This window comes from Solanum dulcamara, chromosome 10 (genome assembly GCF_947179165.1).
Source record: "Solanum dulcamara chromosome 10, daSolDulc1.2, whole genome shotgun sequence".
In the NCBI taxonomy this organism is placed as follows: domain Eukaryota; kingdom Viridiplantae; phylum Streptophyta; class Magnoliopsida; order Solanales; family Solanaceae; genus Solanum; species Solanum dulcamara.
Window position 1 is genome coordinate 29610854 of NC_077246.1, and position 26859 is coordinate 29637712.

Consider the following 26859-nt stretch of genomic DNA (forward strand, 5'->3'; position numbering starts at 1 on the left):
CAGACTAAGGAATATACATATTCTGAAGGTTTTGATTCTAATATGAAAATCAACAAAGGTTCTATGGCAAAAGATTTAGGATCTATTTCAAGTACCAGTGGGAAAGGTTCTACTGCAAAAACAATAAATTGAGCAAGAAAAGGAGAGTGCAATCAGAAAGAAGATTGATGAGAAAAAATATGCTGAGAAAGATCAAACTCCTAAGGTTCTTGATAGTGTGACAATGCAAAAAAATGATCCAGGATGCTAACAATATGTTTCAAATGATGATCAACTAGGCATGGACATCAATCCCCCTCCAAGCTAAGTATACTCCTACAACTCATAGACAATCAGCTGGTCACATTACTGAGGAACCTACTAATTATACCAATATAGAGGTCCCTCCTAATATTGATGAGTATGTTGTGTGTGATTCTGAAAATGAAGGGGATGATGATAACCACATATTGAAAGACCAGGCTGAAGATGATGCTATAAGTGAGCAGTTAATTAGAGCCTTCAGTTCCTCAAATGACATTTTCTATGAATAAGTGATCCAACAGGTGTCTAATTCTCAGGGTTTATCTCCTAGAGGCATACACAGAGGTGTGCACAAAACAAGGTTCAATATCAAACCTAGAAGTCCCACTAACTCTGCTCCCATAGGAAAACCTTATACTAGGCTTTTTACTTCCAAAATTTCCCAATGATTAGTACTCTCATCTGGAATATGAGGGGTATTAATACCCAAGGAGCCATGGAAAGAATTAAGTCTCTCAAGAATATGCATTATTTTTCCCTGATAGCCATTTTGGATCCATTTTCTAATAATTCTCAGCTTCAGCATTTCAGAAGCCAGCTCAACATGGACCATGCTATTCATAATCCAAATGGTAAGATTTGGCTTTTTTGGACCAAGGATGTGGATTGCAGAATTTTTGAGAATGAGGAGCAATTAATCACTTGTGAAATTAATCATGTAATGGTTCCAAATCAGTTCATTTCTACTTTTTTCTACGTAAAATACAAGGATCAGCTCAGAAGACCCCTATAGGACAACATGCTTCATCAGTCATCCACATCTCTCCCATGGTGCATATTAGGTGATTTCAATGTTATAACTGATCCTGAGGAAAAATTAGGGGTGTCGCCTATAATATGAGAAAGAGTCTGGAGTTTATCAGCATTATTGAAGCATGTGGTTTACAAGATCTTGGGTTTTCTGGTCAGAAATACACTTGGTCCAATCAGAGGAGTATACTTTTCAGAATATAGAAGAGGCTAGATAGGGAGATGGTCAATCATAAATGGTTAGAAATTATGCCTCAGACTTCCATTACTCATTTATCTTCTGTGGGTTCTGACTATTGTCCACTACTATTAGAAATGATTGATAAGAATTAGAATCCCACCAAATATTTTAAATTCCTAAACTGTTGGACTGATCAACCTTCCTTTTTGGATATTGTTAGCAACTGCTGGAATAGCTGTATAGATGGTAATCCAATGTGTAGTTTTCATCAAAAAATGAAGAGGTTAGCAGCTACACTTAGTAAGTAGTCCAGAATACAATTTGGGGACATTTATGCCAAGGTTAAAGAATATGAAGAAAGTACTAGACAAGTAGAAGAGGAGCTGATTTCTGTAAACTCTGAAGAGAATAGAATCAAACTACATGCCGTAATGCAGAATATATTAAGTACTTGAAAATGGAGCAATCCATGCTCAGGAAAAAAACTCAATTGCATTGATTCAAAGAAGGTGATATGAACTCCAGGTACTTTCATGCCTTGATCGGAGGAAGAAGAAGGAAACTCTACATCCATAAGATTCAGGATGAAGAAGGTACTTGGCTGCAGGGTGATGAAGCTATAGCCAGGGCTGCATGTGAGCACTTCCAACACATTTTCACTGGTGAGGAAAAACATATTCAGGATTGGGTTATTCACTGTATCCCTAGGATGGTCAATGATGATCACAATAGAGATCTTCAAGCCACCCTTATTATGGAAGAATTGAGGAATGTGGTCTTTTCTATGAACCCCAATTCAGCAGCTGGCCCTGATGGTATGAATGGCAAGTTTTTCCAAGTATGTTGGGATATCATAAAAGAAGATCTCCTCAATGTGGTCCTATCTTTCTTTTATGGACAAACTATGCCTAAATACTACACCCATACTTTTTTGGTTCTACTCCCAAAAGTAAACCATACTAATAAAATATCATAGTTCAGAACTATTAGCCTTAGCAACTTTACCAACAAGATCATTTCCAAACTTCTATGCCTTGGACTAGCACCTAGTCTACCCAACCTTATATCTCTCAACCAATCGGGTTTTGTCAAGAACAAAAACATCTCAGAAAGCATCATGCTAGCACAAGACATGGACAAGGCCTATGATAGGTATCTTGGTCCTATATTTGTCTAGTTTTTAGAAGAATGGGATTTGAGGAAGGGTTCATTGACATGGTATGGAGGATTATGTCAGACAATTGGTACTCTATAATTGTTAATGGCTTAAGACATGGCTTCTTTCATTCCATAAGAGGTCTTAAACAAGGATATCCTCTCTCCCCAGCCTTGTTCATTCTTGGTGCTGAAGTTCTATCTAGACTAATGAATACTCTCCACTAGCACCATCAATATCATAGTTTCTTTATGGAAAATAGGGCCCCCCAGATTAATTATCTCAGTTTTGCAGATGACATAATCATCTTTTCTTCTGGGAGAACCCATACATGGAAACTTTGAAGATTTATGAGAGTGTTTCAGGACAATTGATCAACAGAGACAAGAGTCACTTCATGGTCCCTTCTAATGCTTTCAATTTTACTATGACAAGAATCAGGAAGGTTACATGTTTCAAGCAAAAGAGAAATCCTATCACTTACCTAGGGTGTCCTCTCTATATTGACAAGTAAAAATCATCTACTACTCAGATCTTACTACTAAAGTTGTAGCTAGGATTATATGTTGGCAAGCCAAAATACTCAATTATGGAGGAAGGGTTACACTGGTTAAACATATACTTCAAGCCCTTCTTATCTATTTGCTTTCAGCTAGTTCTCCACCTTCAACTACCATCAATCAAATCCAAAGTATCATAACCAACTTCTTATGAGGATGGAAAAATGACAAGAGGAAATACCATTGGTCCTCTTGGAAGAATCTAAGTTATCCTTATGATGAAGGAGGTATTGGTGTGAGACAAATTTCAGATTTGGCTGTCTTTTCAATATAAACAGTGGTGGATCTTCAGAACTAAGAACATTTTATGGGGTGAGTTCCTCAAAGCCAAGTATTGTCAAAGGTCTAATCCTATCACTAAAAAATGGCATACTGGACAATCACTGGTCTGGAAATATTTGATGAAGAACAAGCATAAATATGAACCTTATATCCAATGTTAAATCTAGTCTGGTTCATGCCTCTTTTGATGGGATAATTGGTTGGGGGTTGGGCCATTAGCAAACTTTAGATCTACAAGTACTAGAATGAATAACACTAAGGTTTCTTCTTGTTGATAAATGGCCAATGGAATGTAGACTTAGTTATTAAAGAAGCTCCTCCTTAGTTTGTCTCTAACATTCTAGGAACTCATATCAATTATCACCTTCACAAGATTGATCAAGCATCCTAGAAACACAATAATAGTGGAGATTTTAGATGCTCCTCTGCATGGAATCTTATCAAGGACAAAAGGAACAAGACAAGGATCAATTGTCAAACTTGGCACAACCACATACCTTTTAAATGCTCTTTTATGCTATGGAGAGAACTTAGAGGGAAGTTACCAACCAATGAAAAGCTCATCAGTTTTGGATAGTCCCAATGTCAATGTTACTACTGCTACAAACCAGGCCAGGACACAATTGACTATGTATTTATTACTAGACACTTTTCCAAGAAGATATGGAGTGTATTTGCTGATTTCCTAGGAATTAACAAGGACTTCACACCACTTAGAAACTTTATAATGAGGTGGTGGTCTACCAAACACAAGAATAATGTGCATAAACTGATCCTCCAATCTATCCCCATTTTCATATGTTGGAATCTATGGAAGAATAGATGTTCTGTCAAATATGGTGGGAAACAATCTAATATTGTAAGAGTAATGTATTTAGTGTCAAAAGATACATCCAACTTACTGAGTACTACATACCCATATATCAGTTGGCCAATCAGCCAGAAGGAAATGATCTTCCTTATGAACAAATACACTCATCAAATCAAGGTTAACACTATCTATTGGAGGAAACCATTAGCATACATGGTGAAGTTGAACACTTGTGGTAGTTCACTCCATAATCCTAGAACAATTGGTAGGGGAGGACTTCTCAGAAACTCCCAAGGTGACCTTATCTTTGCATATTCAGTTCCTTTTTGAGAAGGAACAAATAACCAATTAGAGATAATTGCTTCCATCTTTGGCTTGTCTTGGTGTCTTCAATTGGGATACACCAATGTAATCTTAGAAGTTGACTTTGAAATACTTATCAGATGGATCAAACAGCAAGCCAAGCCCCCTTGGTCTGTTAAGGAGCACCTGCACAGGTTGCAGACTATCACTCAACATTTCCAGAACTTCAAGTGCAATCACACCTATAGAGAAGCAAACTATGAAGCTGATACCTTGTCCAAACACAGTCAAAAATGCCCCAATCCTGAAATTTACTTCACTAAGCAAGAGCTTGTTAAATAAGCAAGATCTTATCTTGAACTAGACAAAGTTGGAATGGCTAATTTCAGAAAAAGAACATTAAAGAGGATCAAGAAACCACCGTGAGCTCTCCTTTCTAATTTTCTATTTTGATGACTAGGTAGTCTTCACACTAGTTGTCTCTAATTGTAGTTATAACTTTTTTGAAGAATACTTAGTTAGGATTATAGTGTAAAGGGGAGAGTTTCCCTTGTTTATTACTTTCTTAGATACTTTGTAGTGAGAAGAGTCCTCTCATAGGTGCATAGTTACCTAGGAGCCATTGTATTCTATTTTCTACTCTTGTACAAATACACTGCAGAGCTGCAGCTTTTAAGAAGGCTTTTAGAAGGAATATGTTGGTGATACACTAAGCCACCTAGGAGCATTTTGTAGCAAAAACTTGTAATAACTTCATGGGAGTAGATCATATCTTTGAGCTTGCATGGTGTGCTCGTCAATAACATCCTCAACTACATCAACCAACTACAGAACTGTGATCTTCTTGTAGGGATTGTTTCTTTATCTATTGTAGTTTTCCTTATCTATAATTGTATAGATTCTTCCTTATATTTATGTGAGGGGAGAGTCTCCCTCATTTACACATTCTTAGAACTATTGTATTAAGAGGATTCCTCTCTTGGCTATATAGTCTAAGTTGGCTCCATTTTGTAATTCGGGATAAGTCAAACAACTTTAGTAGGTTATTTGAATTATGAACCACCATAGTTTTGGAGGTAAGGTTTATTTTCCCCTCCTTGTACTTTTGTGTTATCATAATATGTTAAGGCTTGGGGGTGGTTGGCTCAACCCTTGACTGCTACGAGGGGTGAAATCCTTGGATAAGGTATATTTAAAAAAAAGACCTTTCTTACGTGTAGTGTTTGGGTGGTGGGGTCTTCATACCTATTGGTGATTACTTGACATGTTAGATCCATCTTGTGAATCTGGTAGTTACTTTACATAGAGTTATATAGGCATACTTACGTAGCTTGATTACTTTCCTATTGTTGCTATGACAGCTTTATTTGAAACTATATGTATGTGTTTACCTCCCCTAGGTGATTTCTTTTAGTAGTGGATCATATTGGTTTTACTGTTATGTTGCAGTAGTGGTAGAGTTATAACTTGTACATGTTAAACTTAGTTGATTGCCCTGGTAGATTTCTGTTTAGCCATTCTAGAGTTTCCTTGGGTTGGTCCTTTTCCCTTTCTAGCTTGCCCCCTAGAGTGCTTAGCCGGTGTGAGGTTCTGTTGAGAGAAGGGTGTGTCACTAGTTGTGGCCCTTATGGTCTACTGTAGATCTTATTCGTCGATTCTTTCTTTGTTTAATTTCCCATTCTTAGTTCTTAAGGTGGTGAAGTTAAGATTTTCCCTTCAGATTGGCTGGGTTGTCTCTTCATGTAAGAACCCAAAAAAGTCAAAAAGAAAGAAAATTCCAAGAAAAGGGACTGTCCCAGAGTTTATGGCTTGGCCTACGAGTCACAGGGACTTCTACGGGTTGTAGAAGACATCTGTAGTATCATAAAGGGATGATTATTAATTTTGCATAGATGTTAAGACCAATTATTAGTGTGGGAATATATTTGGAGACGTTTTAAGGTCACAAGAATCTTCTAGCACAAAGTCGAGTTGAAAGCTTCCTTACCGATTGAGTTTTGATAAAAGATTTTACTTGAGTCAACTTCAAACGATCATATCTCCTAGAATATAAGGAATTATGTGGCACATTATGTATAAACTTAAAGGTTTCCAAATCCTCTTTCCAGCTCCACCAATTTTGTCTCAGTTGGAGTTTGGACAAAAATGGTATGATAGTTTTACTAAAGATAGTCAAGTTACGACCTGTAGGAAATATTACGACCTTGAGTTACGACCCATGGAAACAAGTGATGACCCATAGAAATACTTATAACACGTAAACATTGGTCATAAACAAAGATCAGAGGCTCATTTTTAGCCTTTTTTCAAGGTTTGACAAGACAAAAGGGGTCTACAACTCGTAATGTTTTTGACGACCTATATGGCTGCTTCATAGGGTCCTTCAAATAGATTTTTATGAGGGGTTGTTTGGTCTTTTCCCTATACATTCCTCAATGTATTTAGATGCTTTTGGGACTAGATTCTTAGATATTGACTACCCTAAGTATTCCTAAACTCTCATTCTTTTATTAACTCTCAAAAATCATAAGTCTTCTCTCCCAAGGACTCCTCTCACAAGTCTTCTCCCATACTCAAGCTAGGGTCTCAAGCTCAACAAAGTTTCTCTTCAATTTCTTAGTGTATTCAATTAAGGTATGTAGGGATTGATTCATGGGTTTCTTTCACCCATGAATTCTCAAGGGTTTCTCAAAGTTTCTTTCAATTTCAATTGATTATGAACCCTAGTTTTGATGAATTGAATTGGACTAATTTGATTCCATTTTTAGATGTTATCAATGATCATTATATGCATGTTTGCATATAAATTACATGATTTTAAGTCAAATTATGAATGCTCATGCATGAAGCTATTTCCAAGTTTAGATTATGAAGTCGAAGATGATTTTCATGAATTGATTATGAGTTCAATGATCTTAAAGTAAAGTTTTCATGATTTAAAGTTGAGATTATAATTTTTATGATGAAAGTTAGAATGATGATCAAATTTAAGATCAAAGAAGTTATTATGGTATGATAAGTCCATCTATCATGTATACATGTTTTACCCTAAGTTGCAAGTATACGCTATGATCTTGAGTTCCAAGTTATATTCAACGAAATCTTTATGAATATTTGGAAAGGTCTACAAATGACTTTAAAGGTGCTTTTTGCAAAGAAGTTTTATGAATAATGATTCTATAATGTTCAAGCAAGTTGATGATAGGGTGATTTAAGGCCCTAAAGTTGTTTTACGAATAAAGATATGTGATGATGAATGGTCTACACTCACATTAAATAAGATAAACTTAAGGAGCTATTCTATGATTATATTCTTATGAAGAGTGGATGGGTAGTAGATATGGCCCCTCCCACATGATGATTGAGTTTATGTTTTATGGTTTGTCTATTCCATTTAGAGTTTACCTAGTACCGAGTGGACCTTGGGATAGGCATTGTCTCCCATAGAAAAGGCAAAAGACCTGTAGAAAGATCCCATTATCCCATAACTACGTGCCACCATAGGATAAAGGATCACCCGTAGAAGAGGCTTGATTCCTTAGAGGATCACCCATAGAAGATGCATGATTCCTTAAAGGGTCGGCCATAGTTGAGGCTCGATCCTTCATGTAGCATAGTGGATACACTTAGGCATATAGGAGTCTACCTTAGGAAGTAGTCTCTTCCTTTCCTCCGATGTATGGGTAAACATTGGGACTCCATGTTATAGCTCACATGGTTTATGTCGGTTAACGGTCATTCTCACTAAGTTACAAGGTCCATATCTGGATGTTTAAGGTATTTCTTACTATGACTACTAATATCTTTCATATATCTATGATCTCTTATAAGGTTAAAGTTCCTATCTCACAAGTTATATGACATGAAGTAAATGTTACTTTGAAGTTTTATGATATGCATTGACCAAGCATTTCTTATGTTTAAAGATTGCTTTTAAGCTATACTCATGCTCATTATGATTGGTCATGCATCTTATGGAATATTGATTATGTTCTTTTACTTGTTCATGCATATCTCACATACTTAGTACATTCAAAGTACTAAGACATACTCTTTTGCCTATATGATATCACCATGTAGGGACCGGTGTTCCTCCTCCTCCATGTGGTTAGTTGGTGGATCATTTGAAGGACACTTTTGGTGAGTTCCTATTATTTCTGGGACAATACTCCTCCCCTTTCTACCATATGTTATGTTGAGTCATTAAGACACCTATTTTGGTACTTCATTGTTAGTTTATTTGAGAGTGATCTAGGGACATGTCTTAGCCCCCACCAAGTCTATTAGTAGAGGTATGCTTAGACATAAATGTATGATGATCTAAGGTTGATGATGAATCTTATTTTATGATGTTCTCCCTTAGTCCTGCTTTCCCCCTTTTCTTTCGCTTGATATTTATTGTCATCACTGATAAAAGGCTAAATGAATGCTAAGAGGCTTGGGTGAGGTACCTCCGGGTTTCTTATTCACCGTGTCATGTCTAGGACCTAGGCTTGGGTCCTGACACTTCATGGTAAGTTTGATGGCAAAGTTATTGGTTTAGCTAGTTGTGTGATGTGGTGTCAGATATCTATGTTTGAGTTGGGAAAACTAGAAATAGAATTGGCTTTCCTATTCTAAGTATGGGGATGTTTTAGCTCAAAGTGTCATGTAAAGAAGGTTATGTTGGATCTATGGAAATGGTGGTCTTCTTATTCTTGTGACCGACCAATAATTAGCGGGAAAGAGGTGATTATAGAGAGAGAGCATTCATATTGATGAGTCATGGTTTATTAGAATTACCTTGATGTGCCCTTATGACTTATAGACTTTTAGGTGGTTAGTCAATATCTCTCAGAACTTTCAGTCACAGTCTTGTTTTACCTTACAACTAGGACTATTTTCAATCTCATTTATTTTGTGTTGCACCTTGGTTCTACAGGTAAACTATAGCGCGTGTGTCGATGGTTCAAAGAGTCAGATTATTTATTTGGGTCTTCTATTGTGGTGTACTTTGCCTAATTCAGACTTTGTCTCCCATGGGCAAATGTAATTTCTCTTAGAAGTCTCCCTCGAGATGGAGTCAAAGTAATTCATGGAATCATCTCCTGATTTCTTATTCAAGGTGTGAGGTTGGTGTATCTCATTATGGTTAGCTGGCAGTGTTTTTTACGGTGGTTCAGTTTTATTTGTAGTCACTCTTGAAAATGGTTTATATACTTGTTCGCTACCTACCAGCTCAGTTTTAGTTAGATAATTATGGTTTACTCAGATTTGCACTCATAGAGTGATACATGGACTCATGGCAATAGTTTCGATTTCTTTTGGGTTAGAATCTCCTATTGGTTCAACTTTCTAGAAGTTTTGTTAGCAGCAAAGTGATATTGGAGTTGGTTTTAAGTCAGGTTTTCCTCTTATGGATTTGATTGTCCCTTGGAATAGCCTTTATAATTTTGAAAGATAGATTTTAAACTCATGTTATTGGTTTAGGGAGCTATTGGGTAGAACTTTGGGCTTGTGCCCTAGGCTAAGTGCTTACTTTAATGCTCAGGTGGTGCTTGCTATTCTTCGTGGTTATTTGGAGAGTTCTTAGATGGTTCTGGGAGCTGTTACTATGGTTTAGGATGGGTAGGGTACCTATGATGGCTAAAGATTCTTGAGTTTGGAGTAGAAAGCAAAGTATTTAACTTGGGAGTTATTCAACATCTTCTCTTGTATATTGGTCGCCTAATTTTGAGGTGTCTGTGTGATTTATGTTTATCTCAAGATAGTCTGTTGACTCATTTGTGTTTGTTCTTATGGGGTAGAAGTCAGTATCAAAAGAAGAGAATTGGAAGTTGGATTGAGTTATGAGGAAGAAGAGTGAATTTGGGAGTTTTCTCTTAGCTTGAGTTCTGGGTTGGCGTTGCCCGACCTGAGAAGGTACCTATAGGTTTGATAGAGATTACAGGCCTATCTTTCTAATCTTTTCATGCCCTTGCATTCTTTTCTATCCTTTGACTTTCTAGGACGAAAGTCCTTTTAGTAGTGGATGTTGTAATGACCCTCTAGGTCATTTTTGTCTTTTCTGATCTTTTCAATATTTAGAGATTTCCTATAATGACCCCAAGTCATTTATGACTTGCTGGCACTCACCGTTTGTTTTTTTGGTCATTTATTTGGGTTTTATGTCCGTTTTCCTATTTTGGAGCTTTTAGAGTTTGAACGGTTGAATTTGGTCAAAAATCCAAGAAAACAACCTTAGAATGGAATTCTGATCATCTTATCAGCTCCGAAATGATCAAATTAGCCTAGAAGCATGGTCGGCATGAGTATTGAGGCAATTGGTACGAGTTTGGGGCCATTTGGCGCTTTAGAATTTGAAATTTAGCCTAAGGTTGACTTTGGTCAACATTCTTGGTAAACACACTCGGATTGAAATTTTGTTAGTGCGGTCAGCTCTAGAATGGTTAATTAAGGCTAGAAGCATGCTCGACTCGAGTCCCGATCCTTTCGGTGGGAGTTTGAGCCATTAGGCATCTTAGCCTACAAAATTTAGCTTAAGGTTGACTTTGGTCAACATTCTTGGTAAACACATTGGGATTGAAATTCTGTCAGCATGGTTAGCTCCAGAATGTTGAGTTTGGTCTAGAATGACCTTCCATGCACTTTCTGAGGCTTTTAGTCTAATCTTAAGGCCCATTATGTAACTTGACTTAAAATGGCAATGGGAGTGGGACCCACATTCAGTAGTAATGACCTTAGATGAAATTTTTGAGTGCGCTGTTGAGTCTGGAATGTCATTTCCAGGTGGTTTGCACTTTTGTTTTGCGTTGTTTGGATTCCAAATAATTTTCGAAGGCTTGTTCGAAGATTTGGGACACTTGGCCCTTTTTCTGGTTTTCTAGTGCAGTATTTTTTCTCCGCGTTCGTGGGCATGAAGCTCTACATTCGCAGAGGGTTAAATGGTGTTGTTCTCCGCATTCGCTGAGGGTTATCAGAGCAACTTAAAGATCCGATTATCAACTTTTCTCTCAACTTTAAACCACGATATCTTGAGCATTTCAAGTCCAAATTTGGTGATTCAAGAGGCTATATTCAAGAGAATTTCATGGGAAATCCATTGGTAAGCTCTGAATTTTAATTAGAATCTTCGTTTGAGGTACATTCCTCCCCAAAGGGGCTGTCCTAGCTTAACTTTAAGCATTAATAGTGATTTTAATTGTTGGGCTGATTTCTCTTGTTTTGAGCATCGATTTGTGCCCCATTTTGGGGTACCAGATCAATAATGTGCTTAGAACCTTTTCACATGATCATTTTTAGGATTTCCATCGCTGGTACCACGATCCCATTTTAGACTCAATTTTGGGTCTGTCTCCAAAAAATGCAAATTTAGTATCAAAACGTTCGTATTGAGAAAGTGATCAATATTTTAATAGTGTGGAGGTATTTGGAGTCATTTTTGGAGGGAAAATATACCAGGAAGTGGACTTAGAGCACGTATATTTGGCTTTGAGGTACGCTACGATCTCATTTCTTTTGATTGAGCTTCGTATGGTGTTCTTTAGTTTAAGTAGTCGATTGTATGTGATGGTTAGGCTCAATTCCCAGTTTCTTGTTTTTTTTAGGCTAGGTTATTTTATGAGACTTCTAGTCCAGTGGGTAGAGCTATTGATTATGCCTTAGTTTGGCAATGATTAGCCTATTTTAGGCAGACTGATTGATGTTTATGGTGGTTGGCGGATTTGCGCCTTAGGATTGATTTTGGGATGAAACTTAGTTGATGCAGCCATTGTTGGCTGATGTCTCTTAGACTTAGTGTCCTTCTCTATTGTAGCACCTATTTTGAAGTCTTGGATTAGAGATTTCCACCCGTTTAGGTTTGTGAATTACTGTTGGATCCCATTTCTGGATTTAGAGCTAGAATCCCCTATGGTTTCTTTTGTCGTTTGGTGGGGCTAGTTGTGTTCGAAATCTTGAGGTTGTATTCCTAATTGGATATTGAGGTATTGATTGACTAGATAAGCACATGTTTCCTCATTTCCTCCTCCTTGTTACCCAGTTAGGGTTGAGTTCCCTTTTGAGCGTTGTGATTCAGTTAAAGGAGTAAAGTTGTGCTTTAGGCCTTGATTGGAGGTCGGTCACCTTTTTATCCTAGTTTTCATAATCTAGAGGGTAAGGTGCTTGTAGGATAATTATTATATATGATAGTGCATGTTGTTTGGGTGGTGGTGATGGCATGCATTTTATTGGATCATTATTTTCTCATGGATATAGTCGACCCTGGTGCATGTATTAGTTCTTGGCACTGATTTGAGAAAGCTGGGTTGTAACCCAAACTATTTTATATTGATTTTTGAATGGGGGGGTCGTACTACCTTTATAACTATTATTTTTAGTGAACTTGAGGCATCGAGGATGTGCTCATTTTATAATATTGATTCGAGGCATTGAGGATGCACTCATTTTATTATATTCATTCAAGCCATCAAAGATGCGCTTGGTTTATAATACTAGCCCGATCGTATAGATTTTTGACCCTTTCTACATAGATTTGACATTTTATCTTCGGTCATCGCAATAGAGCAGACTTTGATGATCGGATTTACATATTGATATCTATATTGATATAAGACCTAGATCAGGACTAGGCAGGTATATAGGGATATTCCTGAGCCCCCCTTGGCGATCTTAGAGAGGCGCATGGGTCCTACATCCTGGCCGAGACTGGATGTAGGTGTATATATCTTGGTATGAGGCATTTGGCACTGATGGTACTACTAAATTTATTGCATGACTCTTATTCATATATATATTGCGTATCACTAGCATAGGTGTTTGTACATGTCAGTAGTATGGGATGCCATGCGGTTTTACCTATTTGTGAGTGAACTTCCTGGGCATACAAGGGCTCGGGAAGTATTTTCTTACTTTTTGCGAACTTGTGGCGGTAGAAAGGGTGGTCTCTTGTTTGAAGGTAGTTAGTGCCCTTGTTCTTATTTATCTAACTTTTGTACAGGGATTTAGTTGATACGGTCTGTTGGGACTTTATGTGATATCTATGTTTACTTTTGTTAGTAAGGTGTCACTTAGTTGTTCCTCCTTTCGTAGTGTGTCATCGTGTTTAGGTCTTGGGCTGTCGACACCAGTTACATCCTTGCTTGTTTCCTATTTTCTCTCTCTTTCTTATATCTAATGTTCCTCATTGTAGGTTTTTATATTATTCTTGTTAGTTACTTGTGATATATACTTCTTTCTTACATGTTCTTTATACTTGCTTTATCTTTGGAGCTTAGTCAGTCGATGCCTATTGAGTGCCACTTATTGGTACTCATAATACACTTTTGCACCCTACAGATCATAGTGTGGGTTTTCACTGCTGATTTGGACATCGTGCGGAGCAACTCTTGGATTTTGGAGACTTGGGTGAGCTCTTGGTGTTTAGGGTTGCCTATTTCCTTCTATGTTTTACTTGGATGACAGTCTATATTACTATTACTATTATGGTATATGTATTAACCTTGTTCTTCCTTGTTTAGTTTAGTAGCTCCACTAACGACTGATACCAGGTCTTCGGGTTTATCTTGTTATATTATTATTATTTTTCTTTTCTTATTATTATTAATATTATTCCCTTCTTTCCTTCCACTTGTGATGGTCCATTTTCTAGGTTTCAGACTGTGGGGTTAGGCTTACCTATTAGTGAGTGATAGTAGGTCCCATTATGACTTGAAAAATTGGTTCGTGACAGTGAGCTTCACGGGCGTGGTGACCTTCCGTCTAAGAGACCATCCTGAATTTTAATGAGGGTTAGTTTGGTCTTTTTTCACCTTTTTCCAAACCAAGTATGTTTAATGACCAAAAATGAGTCCCTTATCACACCCAATAGGTTCTTCCCTCTCATTATCACTTAGAACTTTTGAGAGAAGAGATTAGAGAGAAGAAGAATAGCTAGGGTTCAAGATTTTCAATCGAAGTTTTTGAATTTTGGCGAGATAATCTTCGTTCCAAGTATGTAAGGATAATCACAATGTTGGAATGAGTTTTTCCTCATTCCCCACATCTTCATTCAGTGAAGATTTAGTTTGAGTTTGATTTTTAATCCCGTTTAATTGAGTTCTTGAGTTATTTTTGTAATTGTCACAACCCAAGCTAGGACCTAGCGGTGACATGGAAATTAGAATCCCGAAGGATCACAACCAAGCCTCTTAACATATCATACATGAGCATTCATACGATAGTTAAAGCAATAACGCTAAGACATAGATGCAGAAATAAGGTCTCAACATGAAAAGTCTCAATAAAAGAGAACAAGTCTCAAACTCAAAATGAAAATACACTATAGACTCCATGATATCCAACATGCCTCTACTAATTTAGATAGAGGCATAAGAAAATCTCCTAGATCGCCCAATATAAATGATGAAAAGTCATAAGAACAATGAAAATATAAAAGTCTTGTCCTTGAAGCATGAGGACTCACCAACTATAAGAAAGTAAAGTCAACTCTAGCCACAAGTGGGAGGTGCGCGATGATCGTCCGACCCTACATTATGATATAATGTAGGAAAAAGTATGTGTTACTATATGGAATGCACTAAGTATGTGAGAAATATTCATGAACAATGAATATAGGACATAATCAATATCAACATAACATGCATGATCAATGTCTTAAAATATTGAAAATCTTAAAACATCATAATCAAGTGGTCAATACATCAAAAACATATAATAGCATGCGAGCTATAATATGGAATCTGATGTAACTCCCACACTGAGAAGGGAGAGGCTACTTTGCCATGGTAGACTCTGTGAGAACATAATACTCATAAGCTATATGTGGATCCACTAGCTAGGCCATATTGGCATCATAAACCCTATGTGGGCAACGTAGTTAGGGACTAAAGGTTACTACTAGGATTCCCTTGGATAGATACTTTAGCTACTGGACCAAACCTCACCTTAAAGTCCTCGCGATGCTTAGTCATTATCCTAACAAAAATTCATAAATCATGGACATTAATCATCATTAGAAAATATAATAAAAGATATCAATCCTCATCATAAATTAATCATAAGAATAGCTCATTAACATGATAGATTCATAAGAATCCATGAGTTGGTGAGAAGGTCATTTCATCTCTTTAACATGATTGCATGAGAATTACCTTTCACACTATAATTACTTGCTTGAAACATCATTCATAACCTTTCTTGAATCATTCATACACCTTGGTATAATTAATGAAACTTTCATTGAAATCACTTGAAATTCATGATCATAATTCATTGAAAACATACTTGAAAACATCATATAGCATGGGTCATTAAAATTCAACTTGGAATCTTGAAATTGTTTGTGAATTATGCATAATTTGATCAATAATAATAAGATAAATCATAACTAAGAAGAACCAATGCAAATTCATGAAACTAGGGGTTTTAGAAAAATAATTTATAAAGAGATTTTGGAAAGAACCTTGTGACTCTATGGGTAGAAGGACTGATGGATGAATTCCCACATACCTTCGACCTTGGAAGCCTTAAATTGCAATGAATTTTAGCCTTGAGCTATATTTCTCTTGGTAATTAGCTTGAGGAAGAAGAATACCTTTGAGAGAGAACTTTATAGAGAAGATTTTGAGATTTAGGTGTTAGAGTGAGAATGAGAGAGTTAAGAGGGCTTAGGGTAGTTAATAGAATAGAATAAATCCCCAAAATCCGTCCACATTCATTAATGACTTAATAGGATAAAGACCCAAACACCCCTTAACTTAACTGAAATAGACTTTTGCATGGAAGGGCCACCATGGTCCGTGAAGCCCACTACAGCCCGTGCTTGTGGTTGTGGTGAGAAGGGCTGGACTTTGGTTGGATGGGTGACTTCCAAGGAGGCCACCATGCTCGTGGTTCCCACCATGGGTCTTGGTCCCCCTCGTGTTCCTCATCCAAGTTCCAAATGCACTAGGGCTGGACCACGCTGCCTCTTCACGCCTATGGTCTCTTTCATGATCCATGAAGGGCTCTGTGAAGTCCACTTGATGCCCAAAGATCTAATTTCCATGGATTCCCTTATTAAACTTCATTTTCCCTCTTTCCAACTTCTGAGTCTTTCAGTAATTCCTTATTGAGTTCTTTATTTATATGAGTATATTATGATGATTTCCATGATTTGAGTTCTTGAATTTTTGTTCATGATTTCATTCACATGAACCCTAGTTAAGTTGATGATCATTAAATTAATATGCATTTATTTTGAGTTGATGAGAATGGTTTTCATGCATTAAACGAAGTATGAATTTAAATTGAGTCTATGCATATTCTATTGAGTTTTGAAAAAGCATGAGCATTGAGTTTAAATGAGTTTGAGTATTGAGTTAAATAATTTGAGAAAGAGTTTTGATGAGATGTGAATTATTTTATAACAAGTATATTTTAAATAAAAGAGCATGATGGTTTGATATGATATTGAGTTTTGAAAGGTCTATTGAGACTTGAGATGAGATGATTAAAATGTGATACCTGATAGATAGGAGCATAATGAATTTCTTTGGGGAATAGTATTAAGCACCAATTTGGGTAAGAGTTTTAGTAACTAAATCTCCATAAACTATGTAGCCAGCGTAGGATAGACGCTAAGCCTCTCTTGTCCTGAAAGAGGACTTTTTTATTGGATCTATTGAGGTTGACCCTCCCTTACCCTGATAAGGTATTAGACAGTTGTGAAAATGACAATGCAAAGCATTATATCATCACTTTCTCATAGGTGATGGTTTTTGGTTTGAGAAACTTCCTAATGAGTATGTATATATTATTTCACTGAGTTGCATACCTTTAAATATGATTGTTGAGGGATTGTTTTACTTTTAAAACCTGCATACTTTATTTGGTTAAGTTGAGCTTTGTTCTTGTCATTGAGTATACTTTGAGTTATTCATTCCTTCATTTATTTTACATACTGATGCCATTTGGCCTATATCATTTGATGATGCAGATACATGTGATAGGGGTCCTCAATAGGCGCATCATTGAAGACCAGATTTTTTTTAGTTGTTGGTAAGACCTCCTTTCATTTGGATAGTTTCATTTTATTTCATTTATTCATCATTCTTTTGATGAATGATAGCCATTTGAGTTAGACTTGGACTTGTCTCGGCACCTTCTAATATTGAGTTAGAGGCTTCAAAGATAGAGTCATAGTTGAGTTAGAATGGTTCTTTCAGAGTCTGTTTTTAAATTACAATTTCATTATTGAATTATGACGTTGAGTTATATTTCACTACGAGTATTTTAAATTTAGTATTTATCTATTATGGATGATGTTGAGTTTCCCACTTGAGTTCTATTATTCTTAAGTTGAGTCTTGCGCTGAGTGATTGAATGAGAGATCAAACCATGCAATTAGCTCGAGGCCAGTAATGGTCTCTTAGTTATTACCACATCTAGGGTACCTTCTCGGGGTATAAAACGTAGGTTGGCTCATGGAAACCTGCACCATATCACTTTTTTTGTAACGTTTTCTTTCATTTAACTGTCCAACTTTTGGGGTCTTATAATTTAAAGTTGACCCTTGCATGAACTAATGCAAAAAACTTAGCCAGTAGGAAGGTTCTGAACTCAACTAAGTACTAGAGGTCTCTTATGACTCTAAACCTCTTTCAATACACTTCCTGCACATAGGAATAAACCTTAACTCATAAGTACAATTAGGACACCTCTCGGTTCAAGCTTATATACTTACCATGGAAGATTCATATTCTAAAAATAGAGTTGCGAGGTGTTATATCCATGAATGCTTCAATTGTGGCTCTCATAATGAATCAATATTTATAGCCATCCACTCAGTTTAGATATCATATATACTCTTCTAGTAGTTCACCCTTCTTCCATATAGTCTTACTCTCATAATTTTGATGAGTATGCCTATACTATGTTATTTCCCATCCTTCTAAATAGTCTTATTCTCCTAAGTTTCATTATTGTGCGTATACTATGTTATTTCTCATGTTCCCTCATGTTATGTGTAAATTCAGCTGAGTCTGTACTCCAGTCTAAATCAATCCCCAACCGTGGTAGTTAGCCAGTTTCAAAAGTTAGTATGACGGTACTGGTAAGTTCCTTCATTTTTAGTTCAAGCTTGAGGTAACTGTTTCCTTCTTAACATCCTATTTGGTTTTGTGTCCTTCAGTAATTCTCATATCTTTGTGTGCATGCATGTTTATGAAAAACAATATAGACTATGTTTCCAAGGAGGAGATTTTATAATACCTTGATAATTCTATGATAAATATCTAAACCATTCATCATAAGCGTATCAACTTGGACCGAGTGATGTCCAACTTGTTCTTATGGTTAAGGTCCATGTCCAAGTGTATGAAGTGCATCAGATGTGGTTTTCATCACAAGGAACCTCTAGCATAAAGTAATAACACCTTGAGTTTCAAACTATGAATACTCATCAACGTCGGTTCATGATTCATGAAACAGGTCCACGAATTTTGAACACAACCATTGAAATAACTCTTAGTAAGCCCAATTCCCATGACTAATAGTATGAGTTATGAACCAAGTCTATGATTCATACCATTAATCATTATTTTATTTAGAGACTTCTAAAAAACCCTAATATATTCCCATGACTAACTGTACAAGTCATGAAATAGGTCCATATTTATACTATCAGTCAAGAAATGATTCACAAACTTTCAATATTATCCCAATTCCTATGATTGAGAATCCGAGTCATGAACCTGGTCCACGATTTGTACTATAATTCATGAAAATACTCGAAGAACCTCAAATTCACCAAGGTTACCATGATTGACAGTACTAGTCATGAACTAGGTGAATAATCTGTACTGTCAAACCATGAGTCGTGGAGTGAATGTGGGAACTTGGTTTCAAAAATTTCAGAACACAATTAGAGGGTTATTTTCATCTTTTCCTTGTCTTCTTAAGCATAGACCATAAAGTTTTGTCCTATACTAACTGGGGTAAAAGGAGAGTTAGTCGATTAGACCTCCTCACTTACGTCTAAGACTTAGAATAGCAAAATCACCTACACTCTATGTCCTCTCAAGAAGTAAACTAGGTTTCGTCATCCCCAAGCTTTGAGTTCAAAGATTCTACAATTGTTTTCCCTTCTAGGTATGTGGGATTCCATCGAGGGGTATCCTTTCACCCATTGAGTCCTAAAGTAAATTCTGTTCTTCAGTTATTTACTTCTACATGGATGAGCAATTCTTATGAAAAGTAAGAACTATTATAGTTCCTTCTCATGGATAGTCTATGAATACATCTTTTCCTATATAATTCAGTATATTTACATAGGTATATTTCACTAACCCTCAAAATATAGAAAATTCATGCCTTTAGACTTGTATTATTTAAATTGTATATTCCACTTAATAAATAGAAATTATCATGATTAGTTGTACTATTCGGAGTTGGTGGGTTATGAACACTCGATCCCCGAGTATAGCATAAATTTATAGTTTTACACTCAGTCTATCAGTTCCATATATTTAAAGATGTTTAAGATAAAGATTCTATCATTTAGTCTAAGATTTCTATATTATTGAGCTGCTCAGTTATCATCATAATTCTACTGAGAGTATTACTCAGCACTGAGCAGATGCAAGGATGAAGGCTCATTCGTTAGTTAGACTGAAACCTTTATAGCAATCCCTAAGTCCTAGAACTATATGCCACAATAAATCTAAAGGGTCATCCATTAGACTAGGCTTTGAAACTTAGTATATTTGGACATCAGCTTAGTGGATCCATGTTAGTTAGTGTTCATACCCTTGGCAAGGTATAGGGCACCTTCCCAAAAGAGGTATAGGTTGGACTCTATTTAGCACAGATGGAGTATGTTAGTTATTATTATCTCCTATAGTTCATATTCAGATATTGCATGACGTTGTATTCAATTTATTTAGTACAATATTTATCACAACACGACCTAGGGCCTAGTCATAATACGGCGATCAAAACCCCAAAGGGCTCCAACCAAGCCTCTTGTACATATCATAAGCATACATAAGGTAAAATATAAAAGCGGAAACATCATAAGAGAGTCTAAAATATGAATAAAAATCTGAAAATGTCTTATGACAATATAGACTCAAACATATGTCCAACTAGGTGCCTCTAAACATGAGTATATGTCACAAACCAACCCTGCGGACTGTGATGGGTGCCCAAACTGGATACTCGCATATACCCTTACTAGCTATGAGTATACGTGTCTCCTATTTAATTCATAGCATACCAACAAGCAAGATAATATATAAGCCGATGAGGCTATCTAACATATAGGCACAACTTTTCACACATACATATACAACCCACGTACATGTATACACAACCCACGTACATATATACACAACCCACATATATGTCCACTGACCTCTAAAAGTAAGAACAGTAACATAAGGCGGGACAGGGCCCCCGCCATACCCATAATCACATAAATATATATAAATAGAAGGTTTAGTACCAAAACTCAGCTCCGATTCAATGGAGCTTCTTCCAAATTTGTTGAGTGGAATCCTAAGCTGGCGGATCCCCAAAGCACGCGCCTATACCTGTGGGCATGAAATGTAGCCCCCCCAGAAAGAGGGGGTCAGTACAACATATGTATTGAGTATGTAAAGTATAAAACATCAAAAGGAGGGCATATGCCATGTAATAATACCGAGGAGCATTCAGCCTGATCCATATGTCATATAATAATACCGAGGAGCATTCGGCCCGATCCATTTATCATATAATAATGCCGAGGAACATTTGACCCGATCCATATGTCATATAATAATGCCGAAGAGCATTCGGCCTGATCCATTTATCATATAAGTATATTATAGCTGGCCCGAGACTCGGTGAAAGATGTATCACAGTATACACAAGTGGAGTAGTGAGTAACCATATGCAATTTAAACCATCATTGGAGACTTGTTGAAATAATCAAAATGAACTATCACTCAAAAATTAAGACAATAGCCATAACAAGTACCTTTGGAGTGTCCTTATGGTTTGCATCAAGTAGCACTTTTGGAGTCATCTACTCGTATCAAGGAGTAATAACATATCTTTTAGAAGTCAAGAAAATGGCCATCTTAGTGGCCTTGAGAATGGGGCTTCCTTGGGATCACCCATACTTCGTCTATTTGTTTTATAAATTTCATACCAAAAAAAAGAAGATTAACTTTACCTACTTACTACTTCCCAAGGTATAGAAAAACTTGAGAAGCCATAGTTCAATTATTAGAAGGGTTCTAGCTTAAAGGAGTGAATAAGGGTCATATTTTATACCACAACCTAAATTATATCAACTTAGGATGGTTGGATACTTTCACATGAATCGAGGCAAAAGGAAATACGTTCTAGGGAATTAAAAACATTAGCCATCTTAGTGTACTTAAGAATAAGAGCTTTTTGTAGACTTTGTGCATTCTCCGTCCGTGGCTTTCTATGGGCCATGCCAAAAGAAGAAAGAGAATAAGATTTACATGCCCTCTACTTTCTCTCATAGAGTCATTATAAACATATGTGCCATGGAACGTACGGCCCGATCCTTAGATAGTAACATATATCATACTTGACCCATCAAGGGACTCGGTACCATAAACATATCGTCATAACATCATAACTTACTTCAAGAGCATATCAATAGGGAAGAAGGGTAGCTCTATTTACTCATGCCAAAGACATGCCAAGAGAAGAAAGGGCTTCACATACCTTTTTCGGGATTAATTGAAATCCGGCTTGCCTTGATACCTCCTTAACCTATTGACATAAAAGTAATACTAAGATTAATAGTCATTCACTTTCCAATATCCCACTCTACAAACAAGTACTAATAGAAGTCATTTCCTTATCCATTACTCCCGACTAGTTTGTTACTAGTTCCGATGCTACCGAAAATCGGGCAGCATTTCCCCTTTAACTTCAACATCTCCGAAATTTCAACTAGGCCATAATGTCAAAAACCATACCAACAACAACAACTAGAAGCATATTTACAATTAATTCACTTCAACTTTACAAAATACAAGCTCCAAACAACTAGCTCCAAACTACGATACAAAAATAGAGTTTTTAATCTTTATTTCGCAAAATCTTTAACCATACCAAACGGAGGGTCGTGTGGCTGAAACCAGAAGAATACACACCCTTTTTAAATCACTTTAAATCCCTGCAATACGCAACCCCACCAGCTGCACCCGCATCACCACAACGGCAACACAACACGCGACTTTGATTTAGCTACTACGACTTTAATCTACTTTGTTTCTATCGTTAAGAATCCTTATGTAATTTTTCTAATTCCAACCTTATTTAATACATGTAATATACCCCATAACATCATCATAACCTCCTGTTTGAAAGAGAAACTTTACCTTACCTGAAACTCGCCAAAACTTGCCGGAACTCGCCTTGGAATTTCCTTGAGCGCAGCTGAAACTTCGGGGCTGTTTGGTAACGTTTTAGGCTGCTCCAAACCATAAATATTTCATTACTAACACCTTCATAACATCGTGTTTCATCCTATATAATTAATTCACGGAATGAAACCGGAGGACTTATCTTTTTTTCTCCCAATTTGTAGCCCTCTTTCTTCTAGCTTAAGGTTTCTTCTTCTTTTTTTTCTCTAGATCCTTCTTGAATGTAGATGAAGTGTATGGATAAAGATGACTTAAAAGTCATGAACATATATATATATATATATATATATATATATATATATATAGGCTACTTTGCAAATTTTCCTTTTTTCCCTTTGCCTTTCCTAATATTTCCACACTATTAATGTTCACAACCAACTTGTATATTAAAATAAATTTTAGAAGATAGTCATTCCCTTAACTTCACCATGGCTACCTTAAAATATCCAATGGTATAAAATACGGGATATATTATCCTCCCTCCCTTTAGAACGTTCGTCCTCGAATGTGAACCAAAACCTTCCTCAAGATCTTATATTGATTACAGGGGAAATTTCTTTCTATTGCCATAACTCATACTTGTTTCGCTTCCTTTACTTACTCTTAAGTTCTCTTATATTCTACCATAGGAAAGATCTCTTATTCTCTCCCTTGTGCTACTTGTATGTCACATTATCAGTAGCCAATAACCTTGTTGCCAATGTTTTAACCCTTAGTCAAGTATAGCCTTGCTACCCTTCACAATATTCTTAATATCTCACGAGTTGTTTTATTCATACTTCATATCCGTCACCATTCTCTTTCCCTTGTACTCTTGTCTCAATCACACCATTACTCCTTTAGCTATAACTCATCACAATTTCTCCCTGTTTATCAATTCAGCCGGTGCCTTCATATATTCGTCTATCAAGATATACTAGTCCTCTCTAAAGCATATTTTAGTATCACTAGTCTTTTCTAAGTCCCTTTCTACCATACCAGCATTGATCTCCCAATTACTATTGCCGTCAAGTCAGTAATTAACTCATTACTCGAGGTTATCCATACTTGTAGTTTAGTCAAATTTTATCATTATGGTGGACACGACCTTTCAAGACACACTACAACCCCATATCTCATTTTCTTTTCATTTTTTAGGAAACTTTTGGCAGAGTTTCCTCTATATTTCTTACCATCTCAAAAACCTGCACACAGGAAATACCAACAGTGCCTCATAGGGCCGATATGTATATATATATATATGTACCATATCATATTACAGCCACACAAGGCTCCCAATATCAATACATATATATTCCGGAAGAAAACTGATAATATACCTGTAACCACATTTGGTGACGCCTCCTGATCCTGTCTGCTAGCCAAGGTGTAGATGCGATTCGAAGGACCGCTAGCACTGGAAGCTCCCCCACGGCCTCTACCATGGCCTGCTGGTACCTGCATACCCCGCCCCATATGGCGCATAGCTATAGAAGAAGAAGAACCAGCCATCGACCCAGTAGGTTGAGCTGCACCACCCGGGTTACTCTTAAGTGGGCAATCTCTCATAAAATGGCCTTGATAGCCGTAAGTAAAACAACTACCTCTATTCATCTGTGATCCCAAGACCCTAGAGCTTTGTTCATCGTCCGTATACCCTGTGCTATCAAGTCTCCTGCCTATAAACTGTGGGGGTGCACTCTGGGCCGGCTGAGGAGGATATCTGCTATACTGTTAAGATTGCCTGCCTCGAAAATCACCATAATAACCAGCTAATTTAGTTTTCTTTCGCTGGTCTCTATCATAATCTCGGTCAGATTGATGCCCCCTATGCTAATCCTATACTCCTTGTGCATACGCCTGTACCCGAGAAATATCCATGCCTTGCTGAGAAGCCATGTCCATACAACTATCAATCAGGTGACGATTTATCCCCATCACATAGCGATGCACCCTATCAGCCATATCGGCCATAATAGTGGGTGTATGTCTTGCCAACGAGTCAAACTCAAGGCTATAGTCTCTAATGCTCCTACTATTCTATTTCAACTGTAAGAATTTATCAACTCTGACTCATTTTATTTCTGGAGACAGAAAATGGCCAACAAAGGCTTTTACGAACTTATCCCATTTGTCTAGAGGAGCACCATTTCCCCTTGATAATTCCCATGACTCATACCAGTTAGCAGCTACGTCACACAGCTGATATGAAGCCAATTCAATCAACTCAGTCTCTAAGGCCCTAATGATTTGCAGTGTGCACTGCATTTGCCGAGTGAACTCCTGTGGATCCTCTACAGGTCTTGACCCGTGAAATTCCAGGGGATTGCAGGCTAGGAAGTCATGGACCCTCAAGCTGCCTTGTCTGTTTACATCATCTAGGACATGCCTTTGAGCTTGTCCTGTCAATTAGTCCAGTCAACAACTGCACTGCATCTCTTATAGCTCTATCCCCCGCCCCTTGCTGTGGGGATAGAGGCTCCGATACTGGGGCTTCAGGACCTGCGGCTACTGCCCCAAACTCCTCTAGAGGTGGTGGCATAGTAGAACTCGCCGACTGAGGCATAATCCTCGGCATAGGCTCGGAATGAGCCTTAGTAACTCTCGGGGCCTAACTAGTTTCCCCCGCTGCCGACTTGCCCTTCTGGGCAGTTGTTGCTTTCCTCGGAGGCATTACTGCAAGCATAAGGGTAGATTAGTAAAAGGTCATCCTAAGAACATAGCTCTATCGCATGATCTAAGACAAGAAAGAAAGATAACATCCTAAACATCCTGTAGCCTCCTGTTTATAGATTGTGGTGCACAACACATCGATAAAAAAAACTCTACTAGACACGGTCTGTGGAAATTCTAAGGAAGGACCGCTCTGATACCACTTTTTTTACAATCCAACCCCGCGGGCCGTGATGAGTGCCCAAACTGGACACTCATATATACCTCTGCTAACTATAAATATACTTGTCTCCTATTTAAGTCATAGCGTGCCAACAGGCAAGACAATATATAAGCCAATGAGGCTATCATAATATATAGGCACAACTGTTCACACATATATATACAACCCACGTATATGTATACACAACCCACGTACATGTATGTATAACCCACGTACATGTCCACCAATCTCTAAGAGTAAGAATAGTAACATAAGGTGGGACAAAGCCCCCACCGTATCCGTAATCACATAAATATATACACATAGAAGGTTTAGTACCAAAACTTGGCTCCGATTCAATGGAGCTTCTTCCAAATTTGGTGAGTGGAATCCAAAACTGGTGGATCCCTAAAGCGCGCACCTGTACCTGCGGGCATGAAATGCAGCCCCCCAGAAAAAGGGGGTCAGTATGACATATGTACTGAGTATGTAAAGTATAAAACATCAAAAGGAGGGCACAGGTGCAAGGGCAAGTATAACATTCAACAAACCACTATACCTACATCTCATAAAATAAATTCATATATACTATCATCACATATGGTACCCGGACCATTCGGGGACCCACTGTAACAACCACATCACTCTGTTATCATAAGCATCTATGTGATATTAGTGCTATCTCATATAATAATGTCGAGGAATGTGCGGCCCGATCCATTTATCATATAGTAATGCCGAGGAACATTTGACATGATCCATATATCATATAATAATGCCGAGGAGCATTCGGCCCGATCCATTTATCGTATAATAATGCCGAGGAACGTTTGACCCAATCCATATGTCCTATAATAATGCCGAAGAGTATTTGGCCTGATCCATTTATCATATAAGTATATTATAGCTGGCTCGGGACTTGGTGAAAGATGTACCACAGTATACATGAGTGGAGTAGTGAGTAACCATATGCAATTTAAACCATCATTGGAGACTTCTTGAAATAATCAAAATGAACTATCACTCAAATATTAAGACAATAGCCATAACAAGTACCTTTGGAGTGTCCTTATGATTTGCATCAAGTAGCACTTTTGGAGTCATCTACTCGTGTCAAGGCGTAATAACATATCTTTTGAAAGTCAAGAAAATGGCCATCTTAGTGGCCTTGAGAATAGGGCTTCCTTGGGATCACCCATACTTGGTCTATTTGTTTCATAAAGTCCATACCAAAAAAAAGAAGATTAAC

General features: G+C 37.2%; 1 protein-coding gene across 1 annotated transcript; it reads right to left on the bottom strand.

Annotated features, from left to right (window-relative positions):
- Positions 1-4457: 4457 nt before the first annotated feature.
- On the bottom strand, positions 4458-24700 carry LOC129869742 (uncharacterized). Its single transcript, XM_055944371.1, has 3 exons — positions 24602-24700; positions 24076-24466; positions 4458-4588 (listed from the first exon to the last, which is right to left on the bottom strand). Exons 1-3 carry the CDS (start codon positions 24698-24700, stop codon positions 4458-4460), a joined length of 621 nt encoding a protein of 206 aa, XP_055800346.1.
- Positions 24701-26859: the final 2159 nt, after the last annotated feature.

Bases quoted from the DNA above. Each gene is read 5' to 3' on its own strand.
- LOC129869742 (XM_055944371.1), bottom strand. From the start codon at position 24,700: ATGGCTGATAGGGTGCATCGCTATGTGATGGGGATAAATCGTCACCTG. The intron at 24,467-24,601 runs GTACAGGCGTAT...CAATCTTAACAG, and splicing joins AAGGCATGGATATTTCTCGG to TATAGCAGATATCCTCCTCA. The intron at 4,589-24,075 runs GTATATTATCAG...GCTTCTCTATAG, and splicing joins GTCACCAAATGTGGTTACAG to GTGTGATTGCACTTGAAGTT.